This window comes from Peromyscus leucopus, chromosome 9 (assembly GCF_004664715.2).
Source record: "Peromyscus leucopus breed LL Stock chromosome 9, UCI_PerLeu_2.1, whole genome shotgun sequence".
Taxonomy (NCBI): domain Eukaryota; kingdom Metazoa; phylum Chordata; class Mammalia; order Rodentia; family Cricetidae; genus Peromyscus; species Peromyscus leucopus.
In genome coordinates, this window is record NC_051070.1 from 78,439,686 (window position 1) to 78,453,084 (window position 13,399).

Consider the following 13,399-nt stretch of genomic DNA (forward strand, 5'->3'; position numbering starts at 1 on the left):
AAAACCACTTACATGATTAATCAATTTGGATGTGGAAACAGTCACTTCTTTTCTTTTGGTTACACTACATATTTGAATAATGTAGCACATGTCAATCTACCAATTTTTTTTAAAGAAAATATGATTACTCATAAAAGTTATTTACTTTACATGTAGTGGGTTGTTTTTTTTTTTAATTTTATTTATTTTATTTTACAATACCATTCAGTTCTATATATCAGCCACGGGTTCCCCTATTCTCCCCCCTCCCACATCCTCCCCTTACTCCCAGCTCACCCCCCATTCCCACCTCCTCCAGGGCAAATCCTCCCCCGAGGACTGTGATCAACCTGGTAGACTCAGTCCAGGCAGGTCCAGTCCCTTCCTCCCAGACTGAGCCAAGTGTCCCTGCATAAGCTCCAGGTTTCAAACAGCCAACTCATGAAATGAAGTGGGTTGGTTTTTAAATGAATTAACAGATTAATATTCTAAGTCTTGACATGTTACATAGTAATAGGTACACATTACAAAGCTCCTTGAGATCTCTGTTAATATTTAGGACTCTAACAGTCTCAAGATCAAAATTTGAAAACCACTGCTCTAAAAATTATAATGTACATCCTTAACTTTCTATATTCTTCTCCTACCCTTCATTATACAGTTGTTAGATACAACACATAGAGAACTACCTATTACATCTACATATGAAAACCTCACATTCTGTATTTTTAAAAGTGAAGAAGTTCTGTTTACCCACTTATTAACTATGGTGTTCTTCATTCATATCTGAAGAGCTGAATTCAAGCCAGTTCATTTTCTACAGACTGTGGAATGTTCTTAGCATTTCATGTAATCTAGTTATGCTTACTGGTTTTCTTTTATCCAAATAGTTATTTCTTTGCTGCTCTTCAAGAGTATTTCAAGCCAGGCAGTGGCGACACACACCTTTAATCCCAGTATTTGGGAGGCAAAGGCAGGAGGATCTCTGAGTTCAAGGCTAGCCTGGTTTACTGAGTTCCAGGGCAGCTAGGACTACACAGTGAAACCCTGTCTCAAACAAAACAACAACAACAAAAAGAGTATTTACAGTAAGTAGCTGCAGACCTCAGAGTTGACAGGTTTTCCTTCCAGCATTTGAAGATGTTTCCATGCTGTTGGCCTCCATTACTTGTGATGAGAAGTGAGCACCCCCTGAATCCTTGTTCAGGACACATTGGTTCATTTTTCTCTAACTGCTTTTAAGCAACATAACTGCAAGGTGCTTAGACTTTTTTTTTTTATATTTGTCCTGATTAAATCAAAGTTGACGTGGACTCTCTTGAAATTATAAATCTGTTTTACAACAAAATTGGAAAATTAAATTATTTCTCCAAACACTTTTTCCAACTTCATTTTTTTTCTCTTTTCTTTTGGTTACACTACATATTCAAAAGTAGATCTGGAGATTGTTCATTGTATTTTTATCTTTCCCCTACCATCCTTTGTTCCTCAGGTTGGGTAATTTCTATTAATTTAATCTTTAAATTCACTGACTCTTTCTCTCTAATCTGGTGCTAAGTTCAAGTGACTTGTTCAAGTTTTAGAATTTCTATTTGTTTTTACAGTCTGTATTTCTCTTAAGAACTCCTATTTAATCTAAACGTGTTTTCCGTTATACTCTTGAATATACAATAAAGTCTTGGATACATTCAAGATCTAGATCATCTTGTGGGGAGATGTCTTAGCTCCTTTTATTGTGTTCTGAGTTTTGCTTTTGAGTATGAGTTACATCTTCCATTTCTTCATATAGCTGGTGACTTTAGATTGTGAGCATTGTGAAAGACATATTTTAAACAGTTGGAATTCTGTGAAATTTCTCTAAAAATGACTAATTGTTTTAGTAAACCACAAAATGTTTGCTAGACTTGATCTCAAGCTGTTTCCTACACTCGATACAGGCTAAAAATCTCAGTCTAATTCCTTTATCATTACTGTGCTGCCTAGAGTCTATCTTGACCGTATCAGGTATTAGAAAAACATTTGGCATAGATTATAACCAGAATGTGGTGTTTTTTTTTTTTTTTTTCTACATGGCTATCTTCATCCCCATGTTCCCCAGTTAGCTTCTACCTGGAATAGTATGGGAACAGCATTTTCTGGTTTTTCAGTGCCCCAGGGTTGAGACGCAGATTAGCAGTGTAGAGCAGGAAGCGGGGTCCATGCCATTTCCTTCTAAGTGTTACTTTCCAGCATCCTCAGTGCTTTTTTATTTTGCCCAGAGCTCATCATTCTATCCAGTAGGAGCAATTCAGGCCATTATCAGAAGCAGAAAGCTACACATACCTTTTTAAATAATCTCACAAATTTTATTTTCCTTTTGACATTAAACTGCCAAGCTCAGCATTAAAAATGAGCAAAGTTTTTTCAATAAATTTAAAAATAGGTTTTAATAATTCTAAAACCTGAATAGTTTCAGAAACAATTTCATGATGTTAAATCACAATAAAAGTAAGTCTTTGATCCCTATGATTCTGACACTGCAACATGGACAGCTTTTATTGGGTAGACCTTCTGGTCTACACTGTATAAACCAGCATCTTTTCCAGGATGTGCCTTGCTCTGGGAAATCCCACCTTGCAAACAGTGTCTGACTACGGTTTGAACATAGGTGCAGAAGCAGGTCATCTCTGCACTATGTTGTGCACATAAACAATACCACCTGTCATGAACCACTCGAGAGGCACAGACTGAAAGATAACATCCTTACATGTAAAAAGAGATCAAGGTAAACTGTACCCACATGAGCACATGTGCATATTTAAGTCCTATGAGGAAAACCAGGCCTGAGAACTTACAAACACACTAGACCAAGGAAGGATCCAGACTAAGTGTAACACACCCATAAAGAAGAGGACACCTACCATTACAATGGGGATAGCTCCTATCAACCTGTCATCTGATCACCCAGTGTGTGCACCAGGGGACCACCAGGCAAACGCTAGACTGTCACCTGCTAGACCATCGCCTGGGCTTTAGCCTGGCCCAGCTCACTATTGAAATGGCCTACTCCAACTGCAGACTGCTGTCATCAGTTTGTCTGTCTACAGAGATCATAAAAAATCACTAGCCATAATTTATGTGTGTGGTGCTAGGGATGACAAATAAATTTGTAAAGCATTCTGATTTTTTAGATCTTAAAGCAAAATTGCTCCCTACTCTCCTGGGCTCTCCAGTTTGGAGAGGGTTAGAGACACAAGGTTTTAAAAAAAAAGGAGGGGACACTTAGAAATGTCAACAAGAAGTACTAAGGAAACCAATTAAATGTTAGACACAATGTAATCTTTCATATACATTAACTCATAAAAATCAGAGGAATGGTACATAAGAGTAAATGGTACATACTGTAAAACTAAGCTACTCAAAAGAGAAATCCAGTTCTGTAGAAATTGTTACTTCTTTTTTAAGGGTAGTTCTTCCTTTTGAGTTTGATTAAATATATAGGATACTTTCCCAGATAAATTTTACCATCATTTTTAGATATTTAAAACCTCCTTCAAGAAGCTGGAGAGATGGCTCTACATTTAAGGGCACTGACTGCTGTTCCAGAGGACCCAGATTTGATTCTCAGCACCCACACAATACATGTAACTCCTGTTCCAAGGGATATAATTCTCTCTTCTGGCCTCTGTGGGGACCAGACATACACATGGCACACAGATATACATGCAGGTAAAACACCCACGCACATAAAACAAAAATAAATAAATCTAAATAACAACAAAACACTCCTTCAAGCTAGGTTACCATCTCTTATAAGCACAAAAGCTAACATTTTAAGTACTTCCTAACTGCGACACACTGTATTAGCTATTTATGTGCATTTTCACTGAATCCTGACAACAAATTGTGAAGTAGTTATTACTCTTTTATTTCTATTTTATGTGCATGTGTGTCTGTGTGAGGGTACCAGATCACCTGGAATGGGAGTTACAGACAGTAATGAGCTGCCATGTGGTTGCTGGGAATAGAACCTGGGTTCTCTGGAAGAGTAGCCAGTGTTCTTAACCACTGACCTATCTTAACCTCACAGGAGATCAACACTACCTTATCTCCACCTCATAGATCAGACTCTTTTTTTTTTTAAATACGAACTTACAAGTAACAATTATTTCTGTATGAGGTTTTCACACACACATTCCCTTTCGGTTGGCCCCTCCTTCCTTGCTCCTCCCATTTCCTGTTGTACCCTTTGCCCCTTATCTTCCCACTTCCGTTTTTCTCTTTTGTCTCCTCCCAAAGCCTTCTTCCAGTCCCATAGACCACTTTTTAGCTTCTCAGTCTTTATCCACATTTTCTACCATCTGGATTTGCATATTTAACAGATAAAGGCTAGGATGTCCATATGAGAGAGAACATACTGTGTTTTTCTTTCTTAAATTTGCTTACCAGACTTAAAATATTTTCAATTTCATCCACCTTTTGCAAATTTCATTTTTCTTTACAAATGAATAAAACCACATTTGTATATATGTACATTTTCATTATTTATTTGATGGACATCTAGGGTAATTGTATTTCCTTACTACTGTAAAAGGAGCAGCCTTAAACATGAATGGACAAGTATCTCTGCAGTAGGATGTGACATCTTTTGGGTATATGTCCAGAAGTGATATTGCTGGGTCATATGGTAGAGGAGAGGCCTCCACACCGATTAGCATAATGGCTAAACTCCCTGGCTTACACTCACACCAGCAGTGTATTAGGGTTCCTATTCCCTACATCCTCTTCAGTATTTCTTTGCCATTTGTTTCCTTGATGTTTACCATTCTTACTGATGTGGTGGTATTCTAATTGTACTGAAATGTGATTTTGATTGTATGTTAATAAATAAAGTTGCCCAGGGGTCAGAGCTATTAGAGCCATAGACAGAGTGTGGCGGTGGTGGCACACGCCTTTAATCCCATAGATCTCTGTGTGTTCAGGGATACAGCCAGCATTGGAGACATATGCCTTTAAGACCTAGGGGGCTGTACATTCAGACAGTGACGAGGCAGTCATGTGTTTGGGTTTACAACCAATGAGAAGGCAGAACAACATACTATAAAAAAAACAAACAGACAGGATATAGCTCTCTTTCGGGAAGCTGGGACACCGCAGGCGGAAGGGTGAGATTTTATCTCTGAGCTCTGACCTCTCGGCTTTCTCTTTTACATTGTTTCTGTGTTTCTTATTTAATAAGACTGTTGATTACATCAACATACTGAGGTGAGAGGAAATCTCAAAGTGGTTTTAATTTACATTTCTCCAATGGTTATTGAACACTCAAAAAATTTTGGCTATTTTTATTTCTTCTTTTGCAAAACATCTGATCAGGTCATTGGCCTACTTACTGGCCATCAGTTTTGTTCCTCTGGTATTTAATTCTTGCAGTTTTTAAATATTCTATATATTAGAGCCATGTCTCAGGCATAAGGATTTTCTCCTGTCCTGTAGGCTGCTTGTTTTTTTGCTGATGGTTTCTTTTTCTGTGTAGAAGCTTTTTAATTTCACAGGGTCTCCTTAGTCAATTCTTGGTGCTACTTCCTGTGTGAGTGGGCTCTACTCAGGAACTTGTTGCCTCTGCCTATGTCCGGAAGTGTTTCACTTATGTTTTCCTCTAGCAGCCTCTGCGTTCTAATTTTAAATTAAGGTCTCTGATCCAATGTGAACCGATTTTTGTGCAGGGTAAAAAAGATGGACCAAACTTCATTCTTCTGTAGGTAGACATCCAGTTTTGCCAGGCTGTCTCCTTTTTAGTGAATTTAAAAAACAACTTTGTCAAAAATTAGATGTGTACAGCTACGTTGGTTTATCTTTGGGTCTTCTATTATGGTCCATTAGTCTACATGTCTGTTTTTATTTGAGTGGCACAGTCTTTATCACTATGGCTCTGTCGTATAATTTGAGGTCAGAACATGTGACGTCTCTGGCTCTGTTCTTTCTGCTGAGTTCTGTCTACTTGATCTTTTGTGTATACATATGAATTTTAGGATTGTTTTCTGTTTCTGTGAAGAATGTCATGGAAATTTTGATGATGATTCTACTGAATCTGTAGATTGTTTTTGGTAGTGTAGTTATTTTCACTATATCAATTTTGCTAATCCAGTAACATAACAAGCCTTTTATTTATTTATTTTTTGTCATGTATTATCTTCAGTTTCTTTTTTCAGTGTCATTTTGTCTTATTTACTGTGTCCTTTGCCTTATGGAAGCTTCTCAGTTTTAGGAGGTCCCATTTATTAATTGTTGCTCTCAGTATCTGAGTTACTGGTGTTATATTTAGAAAGTAGTCTCCTGTGCCAATGCGTTCAAGACTACTTCCTACTTTCTCTTCTATCAGGTTCAGTGTAAGTGGATTTATGTTGAGGTCTTTGATCCACTTGGACTTGACTTTTGTGCATGGTGATAGATATGAATCTATTTGCATTCTTCTACATGTTGACGTCCAGTTATGCCAGCACCATTTGTTGAAGATGCTTTCTTTTTTTCCATTGTGCAGTTTTGGCTTCTTTGTCAAAAATTAGGTGTTCACAGGTGTGCGGATTAATGTCAGGGTCTTCAATTCAATTCCATTGGTCCACATGTCTGTTTTTATGCCAATAATAAGCTGTTTTTATTACTATAGCTCTATAGTAGAGGTTGAGGTCAGGGATGGTGATGCCTCCAGAGGTGGCTTTATTATACAAGATTAAAGTTTTTGCAGTAGATACCTTTCACTTCCTTCATTAGGGTTATTCCTAGATATTTTTTTCTTAGAGGCTATTGTAAAAGGCATGTTCTTGTTGACTCAGCAAGTCTAGTGTTGGTGAACATACAAGTACACTGTGAAGAGATCTGCTGGGCCAGATGAAGACATGGATGCTAGTAGTGGCCCAAAGTCACCCTTAGGCAGAACAGCTGGGTGGGATTTTCATACTTATTTCTCAATCTCAAGTTCCTAAAACACACTGTCTCTTAAGGTCATTCTGTGGTAATTAGAAAAACAACATATCCAAGGAAGAAATATAAACACACCCAAAGGTATATCTAATCTTATTTTAAATTTACATCTCTCTAGTTGCAAATAATCAGATGCTATAGAGTTACACACAGATTACAAATACATATAAGAATATGTTTGTGGGTAGAGAAGAATGAAACAAATTAAGACAGAGGTAGAACCAGAGCATAAACTGATACAAGAAGCTCTTTTACAATTGGTAGGGGCTAGCTACTTATCTGCTTCTGAATGTGAGACACACTAGCTTGGGAAAAGAATTTTAACCAGTGACTTTTTTTTGATGCTAAAAATGAAAAAAAATCTTTTCTTTGGGGACTCTGGGTAGCTGTACTGTCAACAACATTATACAATATATAGATGATGTTTATTAATGTGTGTGTGCTCAAGCACATATACTGTGGCACATGCGTGGAAGTCAGAGGACAAATTGTGGGAGTCCATTGTCTCTCTCTACCATGTGGATGTGGGGATCAAACTCAAGTTGTCAGGCTTGGCACTTTGACCAGCGGAGCCATCTAGCACTCGCCAGAACAACTTTTCTTTACTTTTATTTCTATGTCTTAGTTGTGTGTGAATGTATGCCACATGTATGCACAGCTGCCTGCAGAGGACAGAAAAAGGCATTCATCTCCTGGAACTGGTTGTGAACAGTGATGTGGAGTTGAGAATGAAACTCAGGTCCTCAGGAAGAGCAGCAAGTGCTCTTCAGAGCTAAGTCACCTCTCCAGTCCCCAGGATGACTTTTCTTATAAGAGAATTATTTTATTTATATTAAAAAATATTATTATTATTATTATTATTATTATTATGATCTTTTTTTGGTTTTTTCGAGACAAGGTTTCTCTGTGTAGCTTTGCACCTTTCCTGGAACTCACTCTATAGACCAGGCTGGCCTTGAACTCACAGAGATCTGCCTGGCTCTGCCTCCCGAGTGCTGGGATTAAAGGCATGCGCCACCACTGCCCAGCTGAGAATTCTTTTAAATATCTTGATGTGTCCCGAAGCATGATGTCTCTCACAGTTGAGGATAGAAAAGACAACTAATCCAGTGCAAAACTACAATGATCTGGGTCAAGCTGAGCATAAAACACATATTAGAAGGTGAAACAGACTGTACACCCTTTAGGTCACACTTCTGACAATCCAGCCTGTGGATATAAACAGGTGAGATTTATTCTGACAAGAACCTAGAATACAGGAACTTTAGGTCAGAGTCACCTTGGTGGAAAAGCAATCAGAAGACAAAACTCGTAACTACTTCTATGTATGTATGTATGTATGTATGTATGTATTTATTTATTCGTTCATTTATTTGTTTGTTTATTTATTTGTCTATTTATCTATCTATCTATCTATCTATCTATCTATCTATCTATCTATCTATCTATCTATCTAAATTTTTCGAGACAGGGTTTCTCTGTGTAGCTTTGGAGACTGTCCTGGAACTGACTCTGTAGACCAGCCTGGCCTACAACTCACAGAGATCCGCCTGCCTCTGCCTCCTAAGTGCTGGGATTAAAGGCATGGGCCAACACTGCCTGGCTAAAACTGCTAGACTAAAGATGACAAATGTCTGATTTTCAGATTTATTCTGAGTTAAGCTGACAGAGATAATGTGTAATTAACACGGATGTGTAAGTAAGTATGCTACTGTGGTGATATTTTATCTGTGTCCCTCAGTAAAGTTTATCTGAGAATCAGAGGAAAAAGCCACTATATTAGACATAGAAGTTAGGCAATGGTAGCACAGACTTTAATCCTATCACTCATCACTCGGGAGGTAGGGATCTGTCTACATCTCTGTGAGTTCAAGGCCACACTGGGAACAGAGGCAGGCGAGGTGGCACACACCTTAAATTCCAATACTAGTTAACCATAAAGGTCTGGATGTCTGCACAGACAAGACAGGAAGTGACAGAGCTGGGCAGGAAGAGGAAGTGATGTAGCTGGGCAGAAACAGGAAATAAGTTAGCAGAACAGAAATGAATATAGGCATGGGTATACAGGAAGTAGGTCTCTGTTTGGAAGCTGCAGAGTTGGTGATGTGAGGTTAGCTGTGGCTTTTCCTTTTCCTCTGATCTCTCAGGTTTTAACCCTGATATTTGTCTCCAGGTTTTTTATTTAATAAGACTACACATGAGACATGGCTGAAATCCAAACCTAAATTTTCCTTGTTTTTCAATATTTACTTTTAAAATTATGTGGATGTGTGTTGTGTGTGTGTGCACATGTGTTCAGGTGTCTGTTGAGAACAGAGGCTTGGATCCTCATAGGGGCTTTCAGTGTGAGCCGCCTGACACAGGTGCTGGCAATGGAACTCTGCTTCTCTACAGGAGCCGTACGCATTCTGAACCACTGTGCCATCTCTCCAGCCGCTCCCCGGTTTTGTTAAATAAAGGATGTTGCTACAAGATTATAAGGTTATGGAAAACTGCCAGAATAGTTCTTGGAAACATACTGTTCTATCTGAATTGGTTTACAAAAGAATGAAGTGTTAATAGTTTATATAAGCACATAAGGAACAAGGTAGCAGCCTTAAATATGTAAGTGAAGAAATAAACAAAGAAAAATAATGAAGGCACAGAAGTAAATGGTCTAACTTTAGATGATGATGATGATGATGATGATGATGATGATGATTATAAAATAGCAGAGCCTCATTACACAGCCCAGGCTGGCCTCAAACTAGCAGACCCATGTGCACCTGTCTCCCAAGTGCTGGGGTTAAAGGCGTGTACCACCATCCCTGGCTCTCAGTAACAACTGTTCGAAAAGTAAGCAAAAGTCCTCTTTGTAAAAGAGAATCAAACAACAGTACTGGTGTAGCTGCTCAACACATAAATTAAGTAATAAAAAAGAGAACATAAAGAACTCCTACATGCTCTGTAAAGAGAGTTGTAGATGCAATTACACCTTACTCCAACGGTGGGATGGAAAGTAACAATTTAGAGGCTGATATTTTTTAAAAATGACTTCAAGGCCTCTCCAACCAGAGTTCAACTTTGATATACAATAAAATGTTGTGTAGTCATAGCTTTTTAGTAACACGAGACAATTCGTTACTACTGTATGGTGGAGGAAGGAGGGCATAAAGTTGTATTTACTCTGAGTTCTAAATATAAATAGCATGGTAACATTATTGCTGCTTGTTTGTTTCAGTGCTGGGATGGAACCCAAGGCCGCAGACACTGGGCAAGCACCTTGCCACTGAGCTACATGCAGTCCACTGCTGCTTCTTTTAAAACTGTAAAATTATACGCTTTCCTATTACCAAGTCTTAACAGTCAAGCTGGAGACTGCTGGCCTGGTAGAGATAAAACCAGCTAATGAACAATATTAGGGGTAGCTAAAACAAAACAAACAAAAATACCAAAGAACAACTTTTCCCCAAATTGTTATCTGAAACATTTTCTTGCAATCCTCTAACAAGTCGTCTATAAACTATGCCAGAACATAATGATAAAGATTTTAACAGCTGCAGGGCAGTAGTGGTGCACTCGGGAGGCAGAGGCAGGTGGATCTCTGTGAGTTCAAGGCCAGCCTGGTCTACAGAGTGAGTTCCAGGACAGCCAGGACTACACAGAGAAAAGATAATAACAGCTAATGTTTCTATTTTCAGTGCTATGATTTCCCACATAGTTCTGTCTTATCATTATAGCACTGCTATGGAGAGAGTTACCGAGAGATTAAATCTGAGTTAGTAAAACCCAGGCAGCATGATCCCAGAACTTCAATTACTCCTGCTCTGATTGATTGTCTTACCCATGTTAGTTCATGAGCCAAAGGTGTTTACATTCCAAAACCTGAACAAGATACAAAAGGGGAAGCCTACACCTCCATATATACAACATGAGCACACAAATGGCAGATCACAGAAAACAAGAAGAGCCCCCAGGAACCCGGAACCCCAAATTTCGGGGTAAGTCAGATAGTCAGCTCTTCTAGACTTGATTCTGGAGACTGAGAGAAGAGACTGAATTCAATTAGGTCCTTACGGCTGGGGAAGAGAGGAACACAGGGCACTAGAGGGAGGAAAGGGGTGTGTGTAGTTCAGACAGGTGGCATACCATGTGTCATTTGAAAGTAAGGCACATAAGATTTGGCCAAGAGATTATTATCATAAAGTGTATAAAGGAAGAAGAATAGAAAGAAGAAAGCAAAAGACCGAGTCTGAGCCTTGAGAAAACATTCTTAGGGATAGCAGGACAGCTGCTGGGAAACTCGAAGTAGTAGCTCGATGACCATTGGATGACCATTACTGCATTTTGTTACAGAGAATAAAAAACCCATACAAATGAGCCTAGTGATTTTATACAAGAGGAAAGTAAAAGCAAGATGATGCACTGCCTGAAAGCAGCAGAGGTTCTTCTGGGAATGTGATTTCAAAGTCTGGATATATAGATTTCTCTAGATAACCAGCAATTTTCTAAGTTTAGTTTTACTCTCTCTAGAATGCATTATGTTCTGAATGTAGTTGTTATTCTGAGAAGACAAGGTTGTCTAAGTTCTTCAGAGTATGTATATCCACACCCCAGTATCCACATATCTACAAACCCACCCTCAATGCCACACACACACACACACTGTGGTCAAATCAAATCCAGTATCCAATGACACTGTCAGTTATCTTCAACAGTAGAGACTTCCATGGCTCTCCATTAGCGAATTAACATTGACTTATTTTACAAAACAAGAAAAAGAAACGAGGCATGACTGTTTCAAGTATCATATGGACTTCATAATATAGGGTGAAGTAACCCTTCTAAGCTGTCACACAAATAAGCAGTATTTTATCTCCATGGCAACATCTACACTGCTAACCCAAGCGTATGTCCCCATTATCTGGTAAGTTTGTTTAATGGCAGTACTACTGCTTTTACTGGACCAAGTCTTAAGTTCTTTCTACCGCTTTATAACACACTTTATTTTTAGAACAAGCCTTGACTTTTATTACTTAAAAAAGCTTCACATTTATTCACTTTCTGATTCTGTTTGTGCCTTCAACATATTCACGATTTTCTGCTCTTCAGTAAGGAGGCATGCTTGAACCTTTCTCAGACATACTCGGTCCACGTGGAGCCAGCAAAAGCCCTGCTGAGGTGCTTCTGTGTTTTAGACAAGAAATAAGGACTTTAGGTCTTAACAGCACCAACCCCTTGAGGTCTGCTTGGGCACACATCACATGTGGCTCTTGATGATTTCTCAACCTTGGTATTAAGGTAAACAATCTTATCTATAGTTTTATGATAGGCTGTACTTTAGGAAACCCTATGACAGTATGTCAAATATGGGGCCGTTCTGACCACTTCTGAGAATTGCTGCTAGAGTGTATAAGATGGTTTTTGATTAATTTATATTTGTTTTTATTTCATCTGACCACCTCTAATGCAGGGTCATAAAAAGTACTTCAATTATTGTTTAGTAAGAGCCAAAGTTTGAGCTGAAGAGATGGCTCATCTGTTGAAGGCTAAGGCTCACAACCAAAATTTGAACACCTTTTAATTGCTACAACTGTTTTTCACACTAAAAATGTGACAGCCCTCAGAGTACATTTTCAAAGAAGCAACACAAATTTCTCATTAAAATGTGATCCATAGAAATAGGATTTGAAATTAGACTTACCTTTGATTCGAGGTAGACATTTGCTGATGACATTTTTGTGATTTTGCATATGTAACTAACTAAAGAGATGGCACAAAGAATAAATAAGCTATCATTAATTAATGCTCGAATAAACACAGTCCATTTCAATTGATTTTCTGGGACATCTCCATGGACTAGCATTGCACAGGTCAAGTTCACAGCTAAGAAGAGGAGGCTTGCCAGTGTAAAGCCCAAATGCAGTAGAATTCTGTAAGAAAAAAAAAGTTTACTTGATGTTTATAAAATTATTGAGAATTGAGTGTTATTTCAGGTACAAGAATTCTTTCAGATTAAAATACTTATAATTTTATTAAATACAAATTTAATCATCTCTCAGAGTTACTTTATGTCTACCATTATGACTTAGTGTATGAACTATTTTAAAATGGCACAGATTCTAAAGTATTACTTTAGGAATAATCCATGTGTTAAAATAAATACTGACCTGTGGAATTGAAGAAAATACTGATTCATTTTAAGACCATTTCAGGCAATCATGAAGTTTTCACTTTTATAACTAGAGTCCATTTGCATTGACCTTCATATTCTAATAATTACTGGGTTTTAAAAATTTGTCTAGAAAATTAATATGCTGTGCTTAATTAATTTCACCACAATATTAATTTACTCTTTTTTCTTGTTTTAGTTTTTCGAGACAGGGTTTCTCTGTATAGCCCAGGCTGTCCTGGAGCTCACTTTGTTAACCAGGCTGGCCTTGAACTCGAAGATTTGCCTGCCTCTGCCTCTGGAGTGCTGGGA

At 38.1% G+C, this 13,399-nt stretch overlaps 1 protein-coding gene across 1 annotated transcript in view; it reads right to left on the bottom strand.

The window, feature by feature from the left end:
- The window catches only part of Gpr137c (G protein-coupled receptor 137C), a 61,542-nt gene that overhangs the window by 18,028 nt on the left and 30,115 nt on the right, over positions 1–13,399 (bottom strand). Inside the window, exon 3 of the mRNA XM_028873619.1 lies at positions 12,620–12,848. Within this exon, the coding sequence (XP_028729452.1) occupies positions 12,620–12,848 (229 nt within the window). The remainder of the gene's footprint in view (positions 1–12,619; positions 12,849–13,399) is intronic.